The 27,439-nt window shown below is 42.3% G+C and overlaps 2 protein-coding genes across 5 annotated transcripts in view; one reads left to right on the top strand and one right to left on the bottom strand.

Moving 5' to 3' along the window:
* Positions 1-27,439, top strand: part of MED12L (mediator complex subunit 12L) — a 316,215-nt gene that overhangs the window by 161,523 nt on the left and 127,253 nt on the right. The gene's annotated exons all lie outside the window — the stretch shown is intronic.
* GPR87 (G protein-coupled receptor 87) overlaps positions 25,220-27,439 on the bottom strand; it is a 27,161-nt gene continuing 24,941 nt past the window's right edge. For all 4 annotated transcript variants that reach the window (XM_055089211.1, XM_007119373.4, XM_007119374.4 and 1 more), the window contains one exon: positions 25,220-26,949. In XM_055089211.1, the coding sequence (XP_054945186.1) occupies positions 25,907-26,949 (1,043 nt within the window). In that variant the 3' untranslated portion in view covers positions 25,220-25,906. The remainder of the gene's footprint in view (positions 26,950-27,439) is intronic.

Raw genomic sequence — 27,439 nt, 5'->3', positions numbered from 1 at the left:
AGTCCGCCTGCCGATGGAGGGGACGCGGGTTCGTGCCCCGGTCCGGGAGGATCCCACGTGCCGCGGAGCGGCTGGGCCCGTGAGGCATGGCCGCTGAGCCTGCGCGTCCGGAGCCTGTGCTCCGCAACGGGAGAGACCACAGCAGTGAGAGGCCCTCGTAACACACACACACACACACACACACACACACACACACACACACACACACACACACACGAGAACACGGACTCATCAAAGTCGAAATGTAAACAAACTTGTGAAGTATTTGAACCTTATCATTGAATGTATCTGGAAATCCCAAACCGAAGAAACTTTGGGCTCCTATTCACAGTACCCACCCAAATGGAAAGCAGTTTGTTGTTGAGTGAATGAACTTAAAGTAAACGCAGGGTGCCTAGACTCTAGACATTAATACAAACTGTGTTTGCACAAAAGTGCTTGTTGTATGAGTATAATCCCTTTTTTGGCGGGGGAGGGGGTACATTTTTGACTTCCATGTTAGTCTTAGCTGTATGAGATGGGGGAGGGGTGCTGCGTGTCCTTTTCCTTGAATATTCTTATGTTATTCTAGCACTTCGAAGATTTTAAGTAAATGAAGGAGTTGAATGAGTAAGTGACATGAACAAATCCGTAGAAGGGAACTCCAGCTGTAGGAGAAAAGCTTTGGGACTTGGTGGCTTGGCATAGGGAAAAACAAAGTATGCACACTGTGGCATTCGGGTGTCTGGTAAGGAGAAAGTCAAGAGTCAGAACACAAAATTGCTGTAGATGTGACGTTTGTGAAGAAATAGTGACCTCTCTTAGGCAAGTGTCTCACGTCCAGCATGCCAGAGGGTTCTTGTCATTTATATAAACTCCCTCCTCCCTGGAAATCAATCTAGGCACTCATGGGGTGCTTTCAAAGTCATTTAGAAGGGATTTTAGGGAAAACTAGGATTTACTTCACAGCTGACATTGGTGAATTGTATCCATGCTGTAAAGTACAAGAGAACTTTTCTGAATAAATATCGTCTGGGAAGCTCATTCTAGAGTGTATTTCTTGCATGATAGAGTTTCTCACATTCTTTAAATGAAAAGTTTATTTTGACTATTATCGGAACCCTTAAACACTTCTTGGAATATTTGGCTTAAGACAATATTTCTTACTGGGAGTTTTTTGCTACTTTTATTCTTTTTGACCTTCGGCTATAGAAAGGATTGTACATTTAGGAAGGCGTAAAAATAATGGAGTGCTATTAAGGAAATGGTGATAATTGAAATACTTGATGAGAAAAGGCATTTAAATGAGTAACTTAACCACATTCAAGTAGCTAGACACAAAACCCTCTTTTCTCTTTAAAAAGAAACAATACCATGGGGGCTTCCCTGGTGGTGCAGTGGTTAAGAATCCGCCTGCCAATGCAGGGGACACGGGTTCGAGCTCTGGTCGGGGACGATCCCACATGCCGCGGAGCAACTAAGCTCGTGCGCCGCAACTACTGAGCCTGCGCTCTAGAGCCCGCTAGCCACAGAAAGAGAAGCCACCGCAATGAGAAGCCCGCGCACCGCAACGAAGAGTAGCCCCCGCTCTCAGCAACTAGAGGAAAACCCGCGTGCAGCAGTGAAGACCCAATGCGGCCAAAACTTAAATAAATGAATAAATAAATTAATTTAAAATAATAATAAAAAGAAACAATACCAGATTTATATGGTACTTTCTCTTTTTTTCGACCTAAATTATAAGCAACTACTGTTGATTATTTCCAAGAGCTGTTAGCTTGTGAAGCTGGGTAATCATTAAAAAGAGAGTACTTGCAAGCTACAAAGGAGTGCCTAGGGTTTTGTTTAGTTATGTAAAGAGTTTTCCTATGGCAGTTCCTCCACTGTAGTGTGGAAACTTAAGCTAAGGCAGAGTAATAAGAAATGAGCCTTGCTAAGCAAGGAGTGTGTTTTTGGCTCAAAACTATTAAGGAAGCAGCTGTCATAATATAGCTCTTTAGAACTATCAGCTGTATTACTTAGTACTTATGAAATGCTCTGTGCTCCTAGTTAATTTATTAATTTCTCCAAGCCTCAATTAAATGGGAAAGAGTATTTTTACTATTCTCAGTCCTGTGTTTTCTTAGTAAAATCTCAAGGAAATAGCTCGAAATGCTCTATTTTAAGATGCATGGGGTAATAGACTTTATCTGAATAACAGGAATACTTCTCTTTATTTTTTGAGTTGACATGTTTTCCAGATGAAATATTAGTAAAACGTTTTTAAAAGTCATCTAAATCCTATAAAATAATGTGAATGTTTCAGGTTATAGAAAATATGTCCCCTGAGAGTAATGTTTTTAACATTTATTACTCACTTTAAAGTAAGTTTTCAATAGAACTGCTGTGAATCACTGACTGTTTTTATGGAGCCTAATTCATTCAAGAGAATTCAGTCTACACTAATGACATTGTAATTGTTCTAACGTAGATACAAAGAAGAAGAAAATATTGTGAGCAAAGTGTTTGACTTTTTTTTTTTTTTTTTGATGCTGGGTTAAACTGTTATTTGTGCAGAAATAGAAACTTTGGATTATCTCTGTCCTAGTCAAAAGCTTATCTATAAGGCAAGGCTATTATAACAGTTCTAAACAGATGCCTCCGGTTTGCTCCTTTGGGCCACATTCATGACTTTATTCCTGAACATCTATCCAAGATGTTCCTGAGGCTGAGCACGTGCCCCTCCAACAGGCTTTAAAAATACACGTCTCTTAACCTGTGGGGCATTTATAAATGAATCGGCAGTGTTTATGGAGCACTTGTTCTCTGCAGAGATCTATTACCAGATGAAGTGGAGAAGTCGAAGAAGCAATTCAGGATGGATCATACACCTCAGTGTAAAACTTGAAACCGTAAAGCCAACAGAGGAAAATAGAATATGTCCCCAACGTTGGACAGGCAAGGATTTCTTAGGAGATAAAAAGCACGAAACCATAAAATAAAAAATTAATAAATTGGACTTTATCAAAATTTAAAACTTTCATTTTTCTTTAGACACTATTAAGAAAATGAAAGGCAAGCCATAGATTGGGAGGAAATATTCACAATCTTATAACTCTGTTAAAGGATTCAGGCTATCTAAAGAACTCTCATAACTCTGTAATAAAAAAGACAAGGGACTCAAAAAAAGACCAAAAGACTTAAGTGAGCAAATCAGAAACGAAGATGTGTGACCAAGGAACGAATGAAAAGATGCTTCGCGTCATTGGTCAACAGGGAAATGCAAATTAAAATGATGAGATACGACTTCATACCCATTAGAATGGCAGAAAAATAAAACAAATACCAGAAAGCTGATGATGTTAACTGTCGACAAGGAAATGGAACAGTAAATAGTTTCATGCATTTTTGATGCGAGTGTAAGCTAGAAAATACGCTTCGGAAAACAGTTTGGTAACCTTTTATCAAGTTAAACATATAACTACCTGCGAGCCTAGTGATTTAACTCCTAGGTGTTTACCTAAGAGAAGTGAAAACATATATCCACGAAAAGACTTTTACTGGAATGTTCATAGTACCTTTATTCATAATAGCCCCCAATTGGGAGTGACCCAAGTGTTCGTTGACAGAGTAGAATGAGTAAACAAATCGTGCTATACTTATAGAATACCATTTAGGGATCAAAGGAATCATACATGCCAATAACATGGATAAATCTCAAAGCAGTATGTTGAGCTAAAGAAGTCAGACGCAGTGGGGTATGTACTGTGTGAATCTGTTTAAATGGAGTTCTACTGCAGGTAAAGCTAAGCTCTAGGGACAGAAATCCGGAATGTGGACACCTGTGACTGGAAAGGAGCACAAGGGAACTTTTGTGATGGAAAATACTGTATTGTAGTAATTGGGGTGGTGATTACGTGGTGTCGAACTCACTGAATTTACATTTAAAATGTTTTCCATTTTATTGCATGTGGTTTATACCCCAGCCCAAATTCAGTGGGGGAAAACGTCAAAGCTGTAAAACCTGCTCTTGGAGCAGTAAGGATATTGAGCAGACATCATGCATGTTGTAGACCACATGTAAATGGTATATAGGATGTTAGAACGACGGCAGAGATGGCAAGGAAGTATGTACCACATGAACGCTGAGAAAAAAGCATGTCAGATGGGAAAGGCTCTCTGGGCAAGAGATGGTTTGTGTTGTGTTCTGAAGACAGAAATGGATAAATGTTAGAGATGAGGATTGGAGGGAAAATATTCCAAACAGGGTCAGGGTCTCAGGCCGAGGGGTCAAGATAAGAATAAAAGAAGACATGTTTTGAGGTCAGTAAGCATGTTAACTGAAGTTGTCTCCCTATTCAGTTTATCGTTTCCCAGCCCTCTGTAGCTGTATCACGTTCCTCTTTCGAGGCTTGGCCTAATTCTGCTCCTTTTGTCCGCTAGATGCTCCAGCACATGGTGTTCTTTCCTATTTCTCAGCTCCTATTTTAACTCCACAGCACAGCACGTAAATTTTCCCAGGTTATTCCCTACACGTTGAGTGTGTATTTTCTCAGAACATGTCTTCTGGGGGAAGGTGGTTTGTCCTTCACTGCTCCAAGTGAAATGCTGAGTCCATAATCAAATGCTAGTTAAGGTTCTTTGGATGGAGGTTTGATAGATGTGCAGGAGAGGACACCTGTTGGAATGTAGGTTTACTACATTAAGTGTATGCTGTAGGTTTTTACATATAAGAGTGTTAATAGCTGTAATTTTTTGACTGTCGACTGTGTACCAGGCATTATGATAACTGTGACGATAGTTCTTCCTAGGTAGGTGTTTTTATTCCGTTTTTACGGATGAGCAAGCTGCGCAGGCAGAGGTGAAGTGACACACTGGAGTCTGAATATATCTCTTTGGCTTCCACCCTCCTGGTAGGCATCAAACCACTGTATTTGTGTTCCTGAGAAATAAGGTGGTGGCGCTGATGACAGCACTAAACGTTGCTTGTACTCTTATGTCATGCCAGTCACTCTTTGGGCACGTTATACATATTAATTCATTTAACTTCCATGACAAGTGAGGGAAATGATTCATAGGGTCATTCAGTAACTTTATCAGGGTCGTATCAGAGTACGCAGTATGGAGTCAAGATTTGAACTAGGCTGGTCCCAGGATACGCGGTCTCTGCTCTTGATTATCGTGCTCTGCTGCTTGGCTTTGTGGGCGCAAGGACTGGCCGTCTCCCCCCTTAGCGAGAACACGGCATGCGCTTTTCCTGAGGTGGGGTAGGGATAGGAATGGATTCATTAGATAAAAACTAGTGGGGCAGGATGTTCTTTCCATGACATATTTAGTTTGTTAAAATAAGATGCTCCGGATTACCAACCGTCCATGGGGCGTTGGTGGAGAAATTTTACTGTGTCTTCTCCTTACTAGGCTAAGACAGGCTCCATTCCTTTGAGGGCTTAAGAGTCTAGGTCTGGGTTTGGTTTTGTTGTAAACTCTTGTGGCTGCTCAAGTCTTTAAAAATTCTCATACGACTTGAACTAAGCTAAGAAACTGGACCTGACTGGCAATATGCTACAGTTATAATTTATGAGGGAAAATTAGTTCCAGAACTGCCATCAGCAGGGCCATACTCAAGAAGAAGAATCTCGCCACAACACCCGAAGATTAGGCAATAAAGGTGCATTGTAAGTTACGGTAATGTATTTAAAGGAAATATTTATTCTTTTCTAAAAGTGATTCCTACTTAGTCTTGTTTTTTGGTTAACCGGCTGCCTGCCTCAGTGGCCCTGGCGACAAAGACTACGGTATTCGCATTCTTCATAGGCTCAGTGGTACAGAGGCAGCTAATCTTACATTTTAGGTTTTCTTTTCATCTCAGAGCATATCCTTTCCCTTTCCTTTTTTCACTTCTATAAAGATGGTGCTTGCAGAGATATTTATAGTAGGGAAGGAAGCGGTGAGATCCTTGTGCAGAAACATAGCTGGCAGTTCAGGGGCCAGGAAAGAGAGAATATGAAACACTACGGGCCACCTCCTAGGATATTTAATTGCGTTTAGTATTGTTTTCCATATTCCATTTTCATCACAGTGTGTGCAGGGCTATCAGCTCCCACCAGGGTTAGGTCTGAGATTTGGATCAAGTTGGTACCTGTTGGTTGGCTTCTGATGAGATTAGGTTCCCCTCCAGACCTCTCTAAAAGAACATAAAAATGTAACCTAATAAGTTAAAATATGCCCGGAGATTGTTGTCATACTGAAGAAGTACCACTTCCTAGAGGAGAAAGATTGCCGATGGAAAGGTTGTCTTTGTGCCTATTAGAATGTACGCTCCCCGAGGCGAGGGACTTTTGGAAGCAGCATATCTCCAGTGTCTAGAATCGTGGCCTCTACACAGTAAGGAATCAGTGTTTGTTGAATGAATGAATGAATGACTGAAATAGCTCTAGAATGAGAAGGAGGTTTTGTTTATCCTCTGTAGCAGGATGGTAACATTCTTTAGATGAAGCCTCCTGTGAGCTCATTTACCAACCTTTGACCTTAGGGCTGGAAGTGCCTATAAGCAGCAGGTGGGCCCAGCTTTCCAGCCAGGTATCTCCCCCACGATAAAGGAAAGGTTAACACACTTCAGGTCGGCTTGGTGTAAATTGTAACTATGGTCCAATCACGTGATACAAATAAGTGTGTGATCCTAGAAGACTGAGAATCAGACTCTTTTTCCCAGTGATCACACCGAAGTGTACGGTCTCCTTTGGGCCAAGTCTGAGAAGCCAAATAGCTGATCTTTCTCTTTTTTCTTTGAGATTTTAGCTTCAACAGCAGATGTTACATAATTGAGCAGAAGCCACCGACCCCTCTCTGACTTTTATCTGAAAGATAAAGGGTCAGAACATGATATCTGAGGCCTTTGATGCTTTTCAGAGACAGCAGATGGAAGGCTTCGGTGAAGAATAAAAAGCCAGCAATTTAATTTAGGCTGAGTGAAGACAAAGATTTCAAAGGAATGGAAAATGGATCAGATCCAAAAGCACATGACCAGTATTTCACTTTGCCTTTAAAAGAACAGGTGGCTTGAGAAACTTTGTGGCAAACTTGGTTTTTCTGTGAATTAATATTTCCAAGTTATTACCACAAAAATAAGACTAGTAGTAAATTTCCTACCAAGTTTGTACTTTTCTTGGGTGCTAGTTGGGAAGAGAAAACTCCCTGTAGAGGAACCAAAAGATTGAGTAAAAAGGATTTTGAAGACCTGATGGAGCAGACTTGATCCCACATGCTAGAAATTTAAACCAGATTTTATATAGTTTGATGGTGGGTACTTTTTTGGTAAAGATTGGATGCTTCTTCTGAAGTGGGTTTCTGGAGCCGTGATCCCTAGACTTTTAGGAGGCAGTGCATCTTTCAGCATTCAGGGCAGCGATGGGTTTAGTACCAGGATGTAGTAGCAGACATGAACTTAATTTGAAATCCCAAGCAGTGAAGAGAATCCAACCAACGAAACCCCTTTGTAGCATCCGAACTGAAGGGTAAGGATGACCATGTAATTTATTGTGCAAACCAGGACACTTCTGAGGTAGAAAGGGGGAACCATTTACAACTATGCCAGAAAGCAGGTGAAAACCAGAGTTGTCTCAGGACTCAGTGACACTTCACCCAATGGAATTAAAAATTGAATGTGCAACACAATTACCTGGAAGCCTATTAAAACACGGTCTGCTGGGCTCCACCCCCACAGTTTCATATTCAGTAGGTTTGGGATCAAAAATGTGCATGTCTGACACGTTCACTGGTGACGTTGGTGCAGCTTGTCTGGGGACTGCACTTTGAGAACTGCTGCTCTGCCTAGACAGGCGTGGCGCTTTTACGCTGATGATGTAATTTTCAGCTGAAAGAAACTCTCCTTAGTGTTCAATCCTCCTCCGCTAGACAGCCTTCTGCAAATGAGGATACCCGTGAAGGAGAAGGCAGAAAAAACTTGCGTTGGCTTCGACCTGTGTCTCTGTGGACTGGTCTATTCTTGGTATTCCAGAGACAGCTCACGGGTACCAAGCTAACTTTCAAAGAAATATTGAAACCAAATGGAAGAAACGTGACTTCTGGTCTCTTACCATAGAGACTTTGGCTTGGGGAAGCCTCAGCACCTACATTCACTCTAGAGACATTTTATAGAATGAACATTGTTACGGGCAACAGTGTTCCTCTGCCCTTTCCTTTTGCATCTGAAAAAGCAAGGAGGGTCTCCAGCAGCTCTCCTGGAGCCATCTGAGAAAATCTGGCCAGGGTTCTTGCTCTTGGTGTGTCTGCTCAGACTGGCACAGTCTGACCGGGAAACACAGCTTCACCATGTGCCACCAGTGTTGGCCCTCAGTACTCTGCAGGCTTTGTCACATTGGCCTAAGTGAACTTCCTAGTCGTCGCGTCACGCAGGACTCCTACCTAACTGCAGGAACAATGCCCGCTCTTTGTACGTTGGAAAAAAAAACCCCAGACCTCCAATATTTCTCAATTCAGCAGTTGACTTCAGAAACAGCATAGATCTAATGGGAAATATCTGTTTGTTTCTCTTTCTTTTTAAATCAAAAATAATGGGGGGGTGCTTTTGCTTTTTAAGCATTTGTTCATTATTTTGCCCTCTCGTTAACTGACTTAGACTGAATCAGAAACACATAGATAGATTTATTAGTCAAGCAGATGTGAATGTGGGATTCACCGTAGATCAGTGGTTTTTAAAGGGTGGACCCCCAGATCAGCAGCATTAGTATCGCCTGGGGCTTTGTTAGAAATGCAGATTCTTTGGCCCCAACGTACTGAATCAGAAACTTTGGGGAGTAGGGCCCAGGGATATGCGTTTCAACAAGCCCCCCAGGTAATTCTGATGGGTAGCAAAGTTTGACAGGCACTGTTGTAAACGGTTTTATGTTGTATCTTATCTGTCTGTTTTGGTCTACAGAGGTATTGAAATGTCTACATTATGCTTTCCAGTGGTCTGATATGTAATTTCCCACACATCTGCTTCGATTAAACGAGTCTTTGTAATAATAGTGAAAGCAATGGTGATGTTAGCCAACGTTTACTGAACACTTTCTACATTAGTATGTTAAAGATTTTACAAATAATATCTAATTTAATCTTACAGTAGTCTTGTGCTAATATCATCACTGTTTTACAAATAGGGGAATGGGACTCAGGAGCTTGGTAGACAGGCCTCTTAGAGGGTGGTTTCTTAGTATTTTGCTGCCTGGTGTACCCATGAGCTGTTTTAATGTGTCACCACCCCACCCCTACCCCCAAATTCTCCTGATTTTGAGAGACTGTCTTTTTCTACTCCCGTCTCCTTCCCCCTTTTGTATCCTGTTTAAATATGTCAAGGATAATTCTAATTTTATGTTTTTAGAGTAATTCTTCTCCCCAGTATATGTGTGTGACACTAGATTGAACATTCTTCTCACCAGGGAATTAGAAATACCATCCTACAAATGCATGATTGAGGGTGAAAGTAGTTGAAGAGGACTGAAGGACATGCCCATTGGTGATTGGTGGGGCAGCGTGGCAGGGCCGGGAGGGGTGTAGCAGTGGGAAGGCTGGGCGGACTGAAACCCTGTGGGGTGCAGGTACCTTCCTTGTGCCCGGGGGCTCAGGCTCACTGTGATATCAGCTGGGTAATCTTGGTCAGGGTGGTTACCTCCTGTCTGCCTGCTTCCTCATGTGTGAAATGGGCACTTTCGCATCTCAGCAAACAGTAGTTCTTTCCCCACGCCCTGCCCACTCTCCCTTCCTGGGTCTTCACGCTTTGAGTATCGTGGTGTCCCCTCATTTCTTCCTTACTAAGCTGTAACAGACACGATAATCTATAGTTTATGTGTATATTACCAGTGTGTAATGTGTATATATGTACATACTTTTATGTGTGTATTTATAGATTTTACTGAAGTATAAAATTTATTTGTTATGTTCACAGATCATAAAAGGTTATTTTGATATTTTAGAGTGAGTACATTGTTTTATTTATTTATTTATTTTTAAACTTATCTAGGTTTTTTTTTTTCGTGCCAAAGCTGTTTTCAAGTCTGTACGTTTTAGGAAGATAAATATGCAAGCTCTAGAGTATTTTCTGTTTTACCAGTGTGACCTTTGGTTCACTTTCTCCATAGAATTAGTCGTCCTTGCTTGAAAAAATTATTTCCGGGCTGGATGGATTGCATGAGATTGGTTGGCTCTGCTGACAGTGTGGATCTGTGCTAATTCCCCTGCGTGTAATTTAAATTTATAATGTTTAAAGTATTGTAAATAATTTAGCTGGTTAGTCCTAGACCTTAATAAGTTAACATGTGAACTTAAAGTTTTGCTATGCATAGGATAGATGTTTGTGATTCACTTTAAAGGTAAATACATACTTTACTAGGTATTAATAGGGTTAACTTATCCCAATAACAACAAAGATAAAAGCTTTTATCTATATAAATATATGTACAAATAGATACTAACTGTATATCTATGCCTGCATGAACTGGCAAACCAAAACATACTCACACTGACTTATAGGTATTATTGTCATAATTGAGTTTGCAGTTTTTAGAGGCAATTTTGATATATATCTACAAGCTTTTGAAATGTTTGTCCTGGGTGAATACCTTTTAAGCATTTTTCTCTGATATCTCCTCATCACAGATGTATTTTGACAGCCACAGTCGGAAATCCTAAATAATCATCAAGGATACAATTTCAGATTTGGATCCCCAAACCAGCATGAGCAAATATATTACTATATCCCCCAATTATAGTTCTCAAGCCCGAAGTAACTTACTGAGAATGGGGACAGCCCAGCGGTACTCAGCGTCCTTGCTGCCTAGCCCAGAATGCTCCTCTTCCATTCTCGTGCCCCCTTCACACACACTGATGTTCCTTCATGGAAAAGCTGTTTCCTTACCTGTTTGTAGCCCTTCATCTGTGACTCAGACAGCATTCATTTCAGAATATGTCTCAGTGGACGCTCCAAATTAAGACTGTTCTACACAGAGTTCTTGCTCGTTTTCAGGAACAGATGAAAATCAGGAACTTGACAGAAACCAGGAGATAGTCGGTCGACTGTCACTCTGCTGAATTGGTCAGTTAGAACTCACTCAAGGTTGGGAAATGGAAACAAGGAGGAAGAGGGAGATGTTTGGATCTCCGTGGGTGTCGGGCTGGCCTCGGTGCTAGTTCCTTTCCTTCGGTGATCCATGAAAAACTGTGGTCGTTTTTTTTGTTTTTTTTTTTTCTTTCCTTCTTGAACTTTTTTCTACTCCCCCCCCCACCCCGCCTCCCCCCGACGTCGCCACGTCATCTGGCAAATGAACAGCCAGGCAACAACCTAAGTAGGTTTTCTTTTTAAACTTTGCCATTGCCAAATTCAACATGTGGTAAGAGGTGGAGAGCTGGTGGGGGGTCACTGAGGTAGGAAGACATGGCTGTAGCTACCACACCCTCCTAAGAGGAGGCTCTGGTGGGGGAGGAAAAAACTTCCCTCTACCCTGGTAGGTTCCTGGGGCTGGCCTCAGAATTACGTTGACATGAGACCGACTAAAAAGTTTAATAACATGTGTACGTGGGAGGGACCCAGGAAAACTGAGTAACTCACCAAAATGGCAGAAGCCACCACTTCAAACTCCATCTGCAGCCAAAGACAAGAGAAGATGTTGAGGTTGGTGGTCTGGGAATTCAGAGGGGAGGAAGGCAATTCACAGGAAGGTGAAAGAAGAGCCAGTGTTTGGTAAACAAACGTTTGCTGTACCGTACAGAGACAGTGGGGCCCCAAGAGGCATTTTAACAAACAAATTCTGCTAGGTTCCTCCCTGTCTGCACCCCTAATTCATATCATACTGTAGGTGTCTGTAGTGGTAGCTCCCTCCCTGGAACAGGTCCTCTACCTAAACTCTTTTAGGCAGTTAGGGGGATAGGCCAAAGCTTCCTGAGTCTTTGGGGCCTAGATTGTTTCCAGCTCAAAATAATTAGCAGTCCTAAGAGACACATTTTGGGGGGGGGCAGGTTTTGCTCCCCGTTCCTTGTCAGCGGCCACACGGTGTAACAAACAGGTGGTGAGTGGGGCTCCCCCAACACGTGGAATTAGTATTTGAGTAAAGAAGCATTCTGGCATCCATGACCCCATCTGTTAGATAAGAGGTGCTGTTATTGTTATTTTTTTCCACATTACTTTTTCCATATTTAAGCATTACTGACAAATCTTGGGTTGGCCAAAGAGTTCGTTTCGGTTTTTCTGTGAGATGTTATGAAAGAACCCAGACGAACTCTTTGGGCAACTCAACAGGTCACGAGTAGGACCTCAGATAAACTCATCACGCGTTAAACTTTTGCTAAGTGTGTGCTGCTAATGTTACTGTTTTGAAAGCGAGAGGCAGGAAATCTCTGTATTTTCGGTTTCTTTCGGGTTGTATAATATAATTTGTAATGTTCCAAGGAGTGCTCCAGTGTCTTTCCCACTGAAAAATCGTGTGCAGTTAGAGATGGAAGTACTCAGAATTTGGCTGCAAATCCCTCATCAGAGTGTGTGACTCAGAACCAGATGAGAAATTCTGCCCTGGAAGGCTCTTTATTAGGCTGCTACATTGCAGGTGTGTTCTCTCAGGTGGTTCCATGGCCGAATTGTGGGCTCACAGTTTAACGTGTCAAGTTCAACTTGACTTAAAAACATAACGTACATTTGCAGTCACAATAGTCGGTAGTACTTCTTTCTATGCTTATGATATGCCAGGTGCTGTTCTAGGTACTTTACGTGCACCTCCTGTGTAGTGGGCTGTGTTCCAGGCACTGGGGATGAAGTAGTGACTAAACCAGACCCAGGCCCTTTGCCTCATGAAGCATATTTGCTTATTTTGAGTCTTACATACAAACCCAGTAGTCACTACTGATCCTTACTAGACTCAGCAGAGGCCCCGAGGGACCCAGAGCTGGTTTAGGGAAGCTTCCCACTTGGCTCTGCCTGGGCGCACCCATTCTCCCTCCCTCCCCAGTGCCCGTAGAGTCCTGGCTGCTGCATTGACCCCTGGGGCTCAGAGCACCGCCCCCCCCGCCCCCCGTTTGCCTACAGAGGCTTGCTAGCTTCAGCTTGCAAGGAGATCTGGTGGGCAAATACATGTAAGGACAAAGAGACATAAGGACCACTACCAGGGCACATTGCAGAGTCCTTCAGATGTAGACATTATGCTGATTAAATGGATGATTTGGCACTAGCAGTCTAAACTGCGGCTCTCAAGACTTCCCTGACTTATTGCAGGAGGCTCTGTTTATTCTGACGGTCTCAGAAACACCCATTATTTGGAATATTATTGTGGAACCTCCCCGTGCTCTCTTGTGCTTCTTGCCTTCTCCATGGGGTGCTCCATGTTTGTATGCAGCATGACTCAGGTGGAAATTATCATTAAATTAAATTCACTGGATCTGCTTGTTTTCCTCTTGATACCAGGAGTTGCAAAGTCCAAGGCCAAAGGGATAGATAGCCCTCCAGGTGGTCACCTGATGGCGGGTAGTCCAGATAAGTGAAGTGGACCAGGTGTAAGACCCTTGGGGACTGAGGAATGGTGGAGAAGAGGAGAGCTCATGGCCCAGGCCCGCCCAGGGGGGCAGCCGCTCAGCTGGACCTTGTCGGGGTCCGGTGTTGCGTCCTCTGTGGATGGGCCAGTGTTGTCAGAACCTCAAGTGGTGACTGCCGTGTTTCAAACACTTTTTTGTGTTTGCGTGTTTTAACTCGTTGGGTTCTCGCAACAGCTCCACGAGCTGGGTGGGTTCCACCTCTTTCTTAATAGATGAGGAAACTGAGTCACAGAGATGTCCCACAGCCCCTGGAGTTGGGATTTGGACGCTGGCAGAGCCGCGCCTGGGTCTTGTGCTCTCAACTGCACTTTTATGTCTCTTCTGGTTTCACAGGCCGTCTAAGTCACACACTTGTCAAATTGTGTAGGCCTAATGTCTTGTGGGCCGAAACGGAACCTGACTGTGACTGTTTGGCTCGTGGGAGGCCGGTGCGTGGCCTCTGCTTTATAGCAGTTGTATCGGCAGGTAGCCGGGGGACTCAGGTGAACACTTGTCTGCGAGGACTGGATCAAAGCACAGATACACATCCTTTCCCACACTTGATTGAGGAGCGCTTTCTTTGTATCAGATCCTTTCACAGCCAATTTACACAGGAACCATTTGAGGGACAGCTCTTTATATTTTTACGGATGAGAGAGTAGAACTTGGGAGAATGTAACGAAGTTGCTCAAGCGAGGAGGTAGCTGGGCTGGACTTTGCAGCCAGAGTTTAGATTCAGAGTTTAGGATTCCTTCCCCCGTTCAGCGGCTCTTTTCTACAGCCACATGAACGGTGAACGCTGGTTCGTTACTTCATCAAGCACCTGAGAGCCGGCTCCTCTAGGCAGGACAGGCCTTGCTGGGAACACAGGAGAAGTGTATTTTCTCATCAGGAAATGCTGGTTGTACGCATGTGTGACATTTTCATCTGAGGTAAAGAGAGGGATGGCAGCAAATAAGTGGTGAGGGTAATAATGATGATAGATACCAAGGCGAGCGGTAGAGTTAGTGGTTAAGGCTGTGCTTGCCTTGGAACTGGGGAAGATGAAAGCATAAGGATCCAGGAGGAGCTTGGTGAGTTGTCTGTTTATCTGGTTTTCTCAGAATTGCATGTTTCAAGACAGAGTGTTTGCCTTAGTGGAGTTTTTGGCTATAGGAGCTTACTTCCAGCAGGGCAAGGCCATGTCTTGTGGTTTCTCTTAAAATGTTTGGGAGACTTTTTTTTTTTTTTGCGGTTCGCGGGCCTCTCACTGCCGTGGCCTCTCCCGTTGCGCAGCACAGGCTCCGGACGCGCAGGCTCGGCGGCCATGGCTCACGGGCCCAGCCGCTCCGCGGCATGTGGGATCTTCCCGGACCGGGGCACGAACCCGCGTCCCCTGCATTGGCAGGCGGACTCCCAACCACTGCGCCACCAGGGAAGCCTGGGAGACTTTTACGAAAAACCTGGGGCTGCCACCTCTTCGCCCCTGGCCCCCTGGCTGGTCCTCCTTGCCCTCTGCTCACCTGGGGACTCTGAAGCAATTTTGACTCTTTTAAGGTCATTCACACCAGCTGGGGAGCTTTAATAATGCAGATTCCAAGACCCTACTTCAAATGAACCGGTCAGAATCCTTGTTTTTGGCTCAGGATTCTATATTTCCAAAAGTGTCTGTGTAAGTCAGAAATGTGGCCAGGTGTGAGCCTCCCTGCCTTGCTGTTTTGGAGCCTCTGATCTTACAGCCCTTGGAGGAACTTTCATCCTCCGGGCAGATGTCCTGCCTTCTGTTTTGTCTAGCTCCCTCCAGCTGCCTGGCCCTTATCAGTTACTACCATAGCTTTGGACGCCCGACCGTGCAGACCTATGCCCTGAGAGCAGAAATTGTGATGATCAGAGGACTAGTTGGGTGGTATTAGTGAGAGGAGAGATTCATAGCGAGACCCTGAGACAGAGAGAATAGGGCTAGAACATCCACAGATTAGGTGAAACCCAAGGAGGAAGTAAGACTATCATCAGGGGCTTATGTAGCAAAAACAGTAATGTCTGACTTCTCCTTGAGGTTTATATTTCAGCCTGTCTTCTCTTATCATTTTTTTTTCCCTGTTGGATGTCAATGAATGATATAAATCTGTCCTTACACTGTCTGTTGTTACTCCTTTTTAGCCGGGAAGTTTTAGGAGTGGAGTTTTCCTTTATTTATGCACCTCACCCTGTCACCCAGATTTTGAAAACTGGCCTCAGGTGTCCCAGAGTGTGGAGCTTGTGGAAACCTGGGCATATTTGTGAAAGACTCAGACATAGTTCAATGCAGGATGTAAAATAGGCCCTGCAACCATTTTGTATTTCCTTGAGATTTACGCTGGGCATTTTGTGGATATGCCTAAATGTAAAGATTAGCTTGTACATAATTTTTCTCTATTAGAAATGGAAATAAGTATCTTATTAATGTTTGCAAAAATATTTTATCTTGACAAACTATTGATCCTATTCTGTGTATTTTAAAAAATAGGTATTTTGTTCTGATGATTAACGACGCACATAAGGTGGCTTTATTCGACATTAGACACCAGTTTCAATACAAAATAAATAAAATAATAACGATGATGGTAATAATAATAGTAGTAGTAGTAATAATAATAGGTAGAGGGCATATTTCCTGCTTCCAGGATTCCAAAAAGGCAAAAAGACAACATAATCGATGTTTTGTTTTCCTTTTGTCTCCGATGCTTTGATTTATGCCGAATAGTTCTGTGTTCCCTCAATTTATTACCATTTCCCTTTGTGGAACCCTAGGATTAAAATACCACGGGGCTTCATCCTGATTAATCTCAGAACCCTCCACATAACCGGGTATGACCCGTCGCGCGGAGCCCACCCCATATGCTCACGCATGCACATATTTCCTTTCCCCAGCATTGTTTCCAGGCGAGACTCTGCCTCATCAGTTACAAGACTGGTTATATATAAACATCCCTTGTGTATTTGTACTACAAATAGAGTGAGTCTAATACAGGGAATCCTCCAAGGTCTGTTATTGTTTCCAGTCAGTTTCCACCCAGCCTGGCAACGACTGCCTTAAAAGCTGGTTTACTTACTTCCATAAATGTCTTATTTTGTTCCTTACTCCAAAATCTTTTCTTTAGGTACAAAAACAACTTTATTGTTATTGCCTTATCCCCAGTTTTTCCCACTTGTTTCACTGGACGGTTAGCCACCCTAGAGCAATTTGCCTTTTCCCACTTGCTGTCTTGGGGACTTACTCATGTTAGCCCTATATAATTATACCATTTTTTTCCCCATAGCTTTGTAGTATCCCATAATTTATTTAGTCAGTCCCTATTGATGGACATTTAGATAGATATGAACATTTTCAATGAATCTGTTTTAACTGCAGGAGCTATTTACTGGGTTACATCGTTTTTAAAAAGTTAAAATAAAGCTTTGCTGACAAGTGATTTAGAGTGGTTTTGTGTGTGTGTGTGTGTGTGTGTGTGTGGAGAGGGGGTTGGTTATGTTTGCAGACAGGATTCCACTGGACACTGAGATATATACTGGGTTAAGGATACAGAGGATTTTAGTACAAGGCTCAATAGAAACATTATAGGAAAGTGCAGAGAAATTTAAAGGAAATGAATTTAGGGAATTCCCTGGAGGTCCAGTGGTTAGGACTCGGTGCTTCCACTGATGAGTGATGAGGCCCGGAGTTCAGTCCTCATGGCCAAAAAAAAAAAAAAAAAAAAAAGAAAGGAAGTGAGTTTGGAAGTTGCCCTCTAAAAGGATCTGTGAAGGAGCTGGTGTCTGAAAGGATGGCTCTTTTATGCCTAGAATAGGGTGCAAGTCAACCTGGGATGAAAAGAACTGTGTAAGCTAAGGCATCAGGGAAGGAAAGTCAGCAGAGGTGGGTGGGCCATAATGTGAGGATCTTGATTGTCATGGTGAGGCGTTCATAATTCACTGTACCATGACGCTTTCGAGCTTTGCGATAAAATAGTTGAAGACGTGCTTCAAAAAGCGTGATCTGGTAGAAAAACATGGAATGCAGACATGCCTTTTTGTGTTTCTCTGTGTGAAGCGTCAAATCCTGCCAACGTCAGCGCACTGACTTTTTTAGGGTAGTGGGAGAGGGTGGCAGAAATTATGTCTTTAAAACATGATTAGTCACTATATTGTAAAACAGTGCTTTTTTGTTTGTTTTTTTTAACCTCTTGAAAGGAGCGACAGGCACGGAAATTCGTTGGCAGTTGTGTGCTTACCTTTATCTGAGAGTTACAATTGGAGAAACGAATTTCTGGTACAATATCTCCACCTTCTGGAAGATGGGCACCAGTAAGAGTTCATAAAAAGAATGGACATGTGCAATATTTCCATATTTTGTAGACGGCTAACAAAAAGCTCACTTTGAAATAGGCCCTGACCTTGTTGAGTCATGAGTTGAAGACCTCGTCTCAGTTAGTTGAATTGCTCAAACAGGTTTTCTGTGTTGCTAATATTAGATTGGGTTTAACCTTAAGAATCAGAAGGAATGAATTTCAGTTGATGATATTAGCAAAGAGTCAAAATTGAGAACTCATAGTCACAAAAATAAAATCTCAGTGCATGTATTTCCTCTTCTGTGTATGGATTTTTGGCAAGATGCTCATAAAGCCAAAGAGGGCATTTTCTTTGATCCCTCGGAGTCTCCAAAATGTATCCTTTCTCGTTATTTCCATTCTGCTCTTAAGACTCACTTCACCTGTCACTATGTCTGGGCGTGTCCCTGATATCTTGGCATCGTTCATATACTTCCCACATGGCCTATGTTTTTATATCAGTCTCAGCTGGAGTGGGCAGTGGCTGCCTTGGTTGGCTTGTTCTGGTCTCACCAGTGCCCGCTGCTACAGCAGGCTCTCAGAAGTGTCTGTTGAGTGAATGAATGTGTGTTCCCAAAACACACAGGGGAGAGGCAGGGAATATCCCGCAACTGTATGCTCTGGTCCTATAGGTAAAGATAAGAGAGACGATGGAATTAATCTGAAAACAAGGACTGTGAATATTTTTAAGTACTGTTATCCCAGTGGCATCAAATCATCTACTCATTTGTATCTGCCCACTTTTGAGTTCCTTCCCTGGGTTTCTGGACTCCCGACCTGCATAATGATTCATCCTAGGATGGGTCCCTCAGAGGATTGCGCGCTGCTTTATAAGACGGTTTATTTGCTTCGCGGTCTGACTGCTCAGCTTTTTTAGTAAATCGTTAGTACAAGTTCGGGAAATGAGCCTTCAGAAGTCCCTGAGAGAAGCTTCGGCCGGAATGAGACTCATAGAGAATGAATAACTTCATTTTTATTATGTCGATGAAAATAATCAATAAACAATCTGTAATAGGAATAGAAAAATGTTTTATTTGAGCCAAACTGAGGACGAAAGCCCAGGAGACAGCCTCTCAGATAATTGAGGAACTGCTCTGGAGAAACGTGGTTTTCAGCACAGTTTTATGTCTTCTCAGAGCAAAGAACCTCAAACAAGTCAGGGATACATTCCTTCATGGTTTCCAGAAAAAGATCAGCACATACACAGCGAGTCAGTGTGGCCTTGGCACCTGGGAAGGGAGTCTTGTCACGGAAGGAGGACCAACATTGCCACCCCAGCAAGGGAAGGAGTTAATGCTTATTTTTAACAAGGGCCTTCTTTAACTTCTGGTCTGTGCACCCTTTTCTTTAATAACTAAAGCAGATGTACAGTGTATGTTTGATAGGCCACAAACAGGCTGTTCTGTTAGCACGAAATTCAAGTCAACTCGTGTATAAGGCAGAATGCCTTCCCCATGCCTCGATATCAGTTAGATAAACCATTTATCAGTTAGCTAAACTTTCCCAGAGTTGTTCTGATAAATAGATGTCGCCTGTTCCGGCTGCGTGATGTGTGAAGAGCAGGCGCTAGCATGTTTAGGGGAAGGTTTTGTGGTGGGGAGACTTCAGGGAACTTGCCTGAGGTTAACTGAATGCTGTGGGTGAGCTCATGCAGGGTTTTTTGTTGTTGTTGTTGTTGTCCCCCCGCCCCCCACAAAGACAAAGCACACCTGAAATTTGTAGACTCAGTCTTCTTCTCTGTCCAGCAAACTTCCGTTAGCTAAAGCACACTTGTGTGTGCTTCTGCTTTGTGTGAGTGTTGTGTGGTCATCTTTGGCAATTTAGTTTCCTTGGCAGCATGACCGAGAAGTTTTTCTGTAGTTTTAGGCCATTAATGCTGTGGAGAGCTACGTACCTGTTTAGGTAATATTTGGAGCACAGCAGTGATTCTTAGGCTGTTTTGCATGGACCAGTTGGCGTCATCAGAATGAAGAATCAGTGAGGCCAAGTTTCTGTGTTGAGTCCTCAAATGAGCTGTTCAGGGAGCAGCTGTGCGTGTGGCCCTTGTCTTTTCCCAGGGATCACAAGGTGGGTTGGATGAGGACGTGTGGTTCCGCTTGTGTGACTTCATCATGACCGGAAGGCTTGTTCGGATCCCATGTTCTACTCCTCCTTCGGGAGCCTGGCAGGCTTCCTGTAGGGGGTGTTTATCTAACCCGAGTTGTAGTTCGTTGGTGATGTCAGTGCCCTCAGTGGCCCAGCCTCCTGAGCAGCCTGTTTGTTTAGTTGTCTCCATGGAGGCCTGAGTGTTGGAAGGACAAATGCAGCCTCCCTCTCTAAAATCCTGTTGAAATCATACCAATCATAAATTTTGTACTTAGTCGTTAATAGTGTGACAAAAGATTTGTGATGGTTTTGCTGTAGAGGAGAGAGAGAATTTAAATTAGAATTTAGCTTATGTGTTCCTTCAGGAAGCCAAGGCCAATAAAAATACTCAATTTGGGTGAGCTGGGTTCTTTCCTGTGGCGTTGAACAAAGCCGCTAGCGGCGAGCAGTAACCTAGAAACCATTACCCACCCGCCCAGAAAACCTCCATTAGAGATTTTTGTTGAATAGCTGCTCATCCAGCATCCAGGGCTTCCCAGTTTGTGTTTAGTAAGCTGGATGGAAGAAGCTTCACTGTGGGGCCCCTCGCTGATGAAATGGCTGGATTCCCTGAGCCCTTTTTCCTTGTCCTAAGCTGCTTGTTTAACTGGGTAACGCAATCCTAAGGTAGACACGAATTTTCAGATGTGCTGTGCCCACAGGTTTGCCCACACTGTCTCAGTTTACACCCGTTGCCAGCTCAGTAAGTGACACTTTCACTCTCAAAAGTTATGTAGGTTTTGATCATGAGCTATATGCTCATCTGAATGATGAGGGAATAAAATGATCTAATATGCGTGATTGATAGGCTTCACTTAATGTTCTCTTAATAGGGAGTATAATCTTTCATATTTAGTAAAGAAATTATTGAGGCTTAGCTTAAGAGTGCTTCTCAACTTCAACCCCAGCCTTATGTGCTGGGGTGAAACAGTTTGTGTTCCCAGCATTCGGCAGCATAAATAACCTGCAAGGCTTTTGGTCGTATCATTAATACCTTGAGGCGTGCGTTTCAGTTCAGTATTGAGCCACGGTTAAAACCAGAACTTCTGGAGCCAGATGGCCTGAGTCTGGATCCCAGCAACAGCTCTTCTGACCTGTGGGACCTTGAGAACGTTGGGGTAATGCTGGCGCCTCCTCAGGGGTTTATCAAGGGCATGAAGGTGGTTGATGCAGGTCAGGTGTTGAGAACGATGCGTGCTGTGTAGGGAGTGCCCAAGAAAAGTTAGCTCTTTTTATTTCATTCGAAAATAACCACCGAGTGTTAAAAGTACTAGGCAAGAAGAGTATGTGAGGGCCTGGGGCAGAAGGGAGAACTTGAGGCCTCTAGCAGCAGTGCCGGCAGTTTAGAATCATGGTGCGGTGGGTTCGTTTTCTTCTCTCAGCTGGGCGTACGGTGGGAGGTGGAAGGTGCGAGGCAGGTTTTGCTGTGCTCCCAGGTCCTTGCTGGTGCATGGGACGACACAGCCTCCCCCGGCCCGAGGCAAGCCCGATGCGGGGCCAGGCCCGCTGGAGGCCTAGCTTGCCCACTGTATCTGAGGGCGAATCTGCAAGATTAGGTGCAGGGCTGCTAATAGGGGTGAGGGAAAGAGGGGTCATAGGATGACTCAGAATTTCCAGTTCAGGTGCCTGGGTGGATGGTGATGCTGTTAATCAAGTTCAAGGGTTAAGGAGCCTCCTTGGATGAGGTAGAGAAAGGGATGCAGTCCATATTTTTATGGTCCCACACTGCCACGCAAAGTGAGGTCTGTGTGTGTAGATAGGTTATGTTACGTCTGGCTTTCATATCACTGTACTAAAAATAGGTTGAAATATATATCTCACAGGAAGAGTGCATTGGGCTTGATGGGGTTGAGAAGCCCTGATCTAGATGATTCCAGATTTATGTCATGTAAGTGTTCTGCCCAGAATTCATGTCCATATATATTTATTCATTTTTCCATTGTGTTTAATGGTGGCATTTCTCTAGCTGCATAAAACAGCACATAAAAATCTAAAGACACTGGTGATATCGTTCAGGCTTTTTGAAGAAACACAGAGCTATTTATTTTTGATACTTGACAGATGGCTTCACTGTTACTGAAAGTATTTTGGTTTGGGCTGGTAGTAACAAGCATGGGATGTGATGTTTAAGGTCTGTTTCTAAGGACTATTTGAAAACTATCATAGGTTAAGGAGCTGAGTCATGTTTGTTATACTAAATCTATTAGCCCTAATTATACATGCTGTGTGTTTGTATGTGTGTGCAGGTAAACATGTCTAGAGTGTTGTTGGAAAGTCTTGTTTAAAACATGTAAACCTAAACTTAGACTTGGAAGCTTTGGGCAATCTGGTGACTATTGTAGCTTCTTGTTCATAAGCTAGGCTGATTTACTCAGTTGTGTGGCTCATTTCTGAGAACTGCAGCAACCAGTGGATATTCTCTGGCATAATTATTCAAAGAGAAATCGGCCACTTTATCAAGAACGCTTGCCAATGACGCTGTTTGAAAGAAAGGAATTTCCAGTGTAGTTCCATAGCTTGCCTTTTCAAATGAGGAGAAGAAAAGATAGGTGGTCTGATAGCCACATTACACCATTATAAAAATCATTTTAGATGATTTCTTGTTATTGTAGCTTATAAGAAAAACTTTAGAATATTCAAAATAAAAGTTGCCATTTGAATCCCATGCATTTCTTGATATGTTAAAAATTTTAACTCTGACAGTCTTATTCCTCCAAGTCTAATAAATAAACTTTAATAATCATTTTATATTCAATTAAAATTTTTTGTATGTCAAGAAAGAGCAGTCAGTATTTGTTCCATTTTCCCTGTGAAATCCACGTATGTTGCAGCCTTTTTAGTTTTTTTAACATCTGTAAGATAATTTCTTATAGGTATTAATTATTTTTTAAAACATGTCCATCATACATTTGTCTAGGCAGCTCCAGGACTGTTTTTTGTGTACATTAGCATTAAAGGTGACTGAAGGAAGACTCTGGGGGAAGGGTTAGGCCATGTTATTGTGTAGTCTCAGTCGCAAGCAGTAAGTAGGACAGGAGTCGGTTTCTTCAGTTGTTTCATGAATTTTACCACTAGATGGTGCTAGAGGGCTGGGGACGGGAGCTAAGTCGGCGTCTACCAGATGTTTATGTTGAAATTTGAAAATGTTTGATCTTAAGAAATATTTACTTTCATAATTCACTTAGATATAGCCAAAGATTACTGTAAATATAATGTTAGACATATATGTTGTTTTTACATGGTATGTGCCTAGTAAGTATTCATTGATTTGATAGCTGTCTTCTTGCGGTGTTCTGTCTGGGAGAAAAATCTCTATTTATGAGATTTAAGTGACCCCCAAACTTTATTTTGCCCTTGTTTTTTTTTTTGTTGTTTATTTTTTTCTTGTATATCACATTTCTCCAAAGTGATCATAAAATTTGTGTTTTAGGTTGTACTGTCTCTATGCACAATTTTGGCTTAGCTATTTACCTAAATTTATGGATTTTCCTTGTTACCATTCCCTTGAAGCTTTAGTTGAGAAACAAAATTCTGGTATACTGTTTGGAAATGAGAATAAAATGGTATGAATGGTATAATGAATATAACAGAGTTAGTAATCCACTGAAGATTTTCTATTAGGTCAGTTTCTCTGCATGTAAGTTTTATGAGTAATAGAAAAATTTCTTTTTGAAAGTATCTGAATATGTTTCTCATTTGCATAAAATAAAGAATAACTTTTTTATTTATTGCTGCCTTAAGAGGGTCCTGAAATATTGAATATAATCCAAAGGCTCCATGTAAGAAATTTTAGATTTCAAGTTTAAAGATGGTTTCCAAATTATCAATTAATTGAAAACCAGTCAAATAGAATTCTTGTTTTCTTCAATATTAATGCAGTAGTTTATATTAACTTATGACACCAGCACAATATTTTATGCTTTTCCTGTTGATATTATGTTAGTCATATAAATGATTCATTCTTGGTTGGCCTGGATAAGTAATTTTTGTGACCACAATGTGAGCATTGGTGTAAAAAACAAGCAGTATGATTCTGATGTTTTTGTAATATGGCTTTAAAAAAATAGGGATAATCCTTTCTATTTTTTTCCTAAGTCAATGTTTTAAGATGTCCCATTGAGTTAATCATGTAATTTCAGAGAATAAAGCCACCCTTACATAAAATGTACCCACTAACTCTACAGCAATCCAATTTTAAGAACATGAAAGTGGGATTGAAATTTTTTTTTTTTTTTTTTTTTTTTTTTTTTTGCGTTACATGGCTCACGGGCCCAGACACTCCGGGGCATGTGGGATCGTCCCGGTCCGGGGCACGAACCCGCGTCCCCTGCATCGGCAGGCGGACTTTCAACCACTGCGCCACCAGGGAAGCCCAGGATTGAAATAGTTTAAGGACCTCTTAGACTGAGGCCTGAATTTTAGAGGATTAAATGAAGTCTGGGGTTTGGTAAATTTCAGAGCACCAAATGGAGCCATTTGATGCTATTAAAGATGGTAGGTTCTTAGTTTTTAGGTTCTAAGGTGAACATGCCTTTAACAGAATACACACACACACACACACACACACACACACACACACACACACACACAAGGAAGTGGGTAGTATCACTTTTGAGTGGGATATTTGACTTCTTTTTTGCTCACTTTAGCTTTTTAGAATTTTGCAGATCGTTTACAAGAGTCTAAATAAAATAGCGTACTGTTTTGCATGGGTATGTCTGCGTTGTCTCCGTTAACCGGTAATGTTCCCTTTTCCTCAGCAAACATGCCTTCACTCCTGTTCTTTTAATGCTCCCCTGGTTCCTTGTTGAGTGTTAGGAACAAATCGGGCATCGAGTCAGTGGTCAAGCAGCTGAAGGCTTTGTCAAGCAGCTGAAGGCTTTGAAAAAGAATGAAGGCTCAAAGGTCTATATCGAAGGAGAAACTGTTCTAAGGTTTTAAAAGCTACTCAATCTTTTTTGACTTGATTTATTGAGCTCTGTTCTTCAAATGAAGGTGTTACTTTTAAACGAATGATATCCCTATTAATGATGGGATATAGCTCAAAAGGAAGACTATTTTAAAACTCTAGTTTTTCTAAAGTAAGGACTATTAAGTGGCTTTTGAATAAACTATATATACTTGATTATTAACCAAGCTTTCACATTCTCTTCCCTACCCTTAGTACATGAGGATTCAAATGCACCATAGGGTATAATAATGGCAGACATAAGTTCAGAGTGTTTTATCCAAAATCTACTTGTCTTAATACTTGTTTTTGGTCACACTTTTTTTTCTCTGAAATAACCTAAGTTTAAAATCAGTTAATTGACTTAAGTCTTTCAAATGCGTTGCTTAAAAAAAAAAACACAGTTGAACTTTCTTGCCTACCCCCCCATACTGTGCAAGTTTTTCTCATGTGCATAAGACATAAATGAACACAGACAGGGGATAATGGCTAAAGGTTGTGTATGGGCCATAGATACAATGACAGAAAGACCTAGCAGTCCATATTTACATATGGATGTAACCGCAGTTACATCTGCAGTGAATGAGCTGTCTTGAAAACAGCATTTTCTTTCCCAAATCTTAGGGATCAAGGTTAGATAGAGTTCTCTCTACTTCCTCTTCTCTCAGAAGTGGCTTCAGAGCACCAGCATTTCCTGGAAGCATTTCCGGCAGCGTGCTGGCGCCGCTGTGGCCTTTTCTGCACCTGTAATCTGCTCCTTCGACCTTGAGCCATGAACCCTGCCACTCAGCGATACACCGCCTCTTGTTAATTTCACGTTTTGGTATGCCTTAATGTGTTTCTCAGTTCCAAATTATACCCCAATTTCATATCATTTCAGTTCTCTTTTCATCCATATTTCAATGGGCTCAGGCGAGGGTAAGCAAAAGACAAATTTATTTACACTTTGTACATATTGACTTCAACAAACAAGAGAAGGCCTGGTGGCCTTTAACTCCTACACATCAGTATAATCATAGTATATGCGGACCTCTGATCTTCTGACACTTTGCAGTGATCGGATGCTTTCACTCCTTGTTCTGATATTTGATTTCTTGAACAGCCTTCTTGAAAATGAGCGACACATAAAAAAGTAAATTATTGGATCCAGGCACACGTTGCACGCAGACAGGAAAAGTGTCATTTCTTTGCAGTAATATAGGATTTTGTGTGCCGATTCATCTAAAAGTCTGTCCAAGTGACTAAAAGTAAAAGGAATCCTGCACAAGTGATAGGGTAGAAAACAGGTGAAAAACACAGCCACGACCACTCTAATGCTCTGGTTATGTTTTCGCTTTCGGCTTGACTGGCTTATGAATTGCCTGCTGGATTTGTGGATGTACCTGGATATGGCTATGTAACATCCTATCAGCATTGCTAGCACAACCACGAACAAGCAGCTGTTGACATAAATGATGGCCTTATGCCATTTCACTCCCAGAGGGCTCTTAAGTTTCATGCACTCATGAATATTTTCCCTGGTTGGTTGACCATTTGTTAGAATGATGTTTGGCAAGGACAGAAGAGCCATGAGCACCCAGACACCAATAGATAAAATCTTTGTAAAGGTTATGCTGTACATGCGAGAGTCGCCAAATGGCTTGACCACCTTCAGGTAGCGATCGATGCTTATCAGCCCAAGAAACACGATGGAAGTATACATGTTGGCGTAAAATAAAACCGAAGTGTATCTGCAGAGGATAAACTTGAAGTACCAAGGTCCAAATCCTGCATCGTGGACTATTCGAAATGGAAATGTCAGCGTCATTATGAGGTCAGCAACCACTATGTTCTTGAGATAAAATATGAAGCTGGTTTTATTCCTAATGTGGAAGAAGATCCACACTGCTAGACCATTCAGCAAGATGCTTGCCACAAATATAACGAGGTAAAGCCCAGGCAAGACGACAGTGTCAAATTCGTTGTTAATGGTGGTGTTCTTTCCGGGTCCATCGCTTGTGTTACTTGGGGTGTGATTCCCTGGACCGTGCAGCTCATTATCTGTGGGAGAAGCGGGGAGACATCACTTCAGTGCTTTGCATGCATGCCCTACAGACTGCTGGGCTTCCTCACAGGCTGAACTATTGCCGTTTCGGGCCAGTTTAAAAATGTCTTTAGTAATTTAAAGACTCAGTTTATTGCACTGTGAATATTTTGAGTGCCTAAAGAATCGGTGGCCTCACACAACGAGGTCCTACTGTATGGTGCAGGGAACTATACTTAATTTCCTGTAATAAACCATAATGGAAAAGAATATGAAAAAGAATGTGTGTGTGTATATATATATATATATAACTGAATCACTTTGCTGTACACCAGAAACTAACACAATATTGTAAATCAACTATACTTTAATAAACAGCCAAAAACCATTAAAGGGCTTCCCTGGTGGCGCAGTGGTTGAGAGTCCGCCTGCCGATGCAGGGGACACGGGTTCGTGCCCCGGTCCGGGAGGATCCCACATGCCGCGGAGCAGCTGGGCCCGTGAGCC

The sequence above is a fragment of the Physeter macrocephalus genome, chromosome 1 (genome assembly GCF_002837175.3).
Source record: "Physeter macrocephalus isolate SW-GA chromosome 1, ASM283717v5, whole genome shotgun sequence".
NCBI lineage: Eukaryota > Metazoa > Chordata > Mammalia > Artiodactyla > Physeteridae > Physeter > Physeter macrocephalus.
The sequence above is the reverse complement of the archived record's forward strand: the minus strand, read 5'-3'. Positions and strand labels throughout refer to the sequence as shown.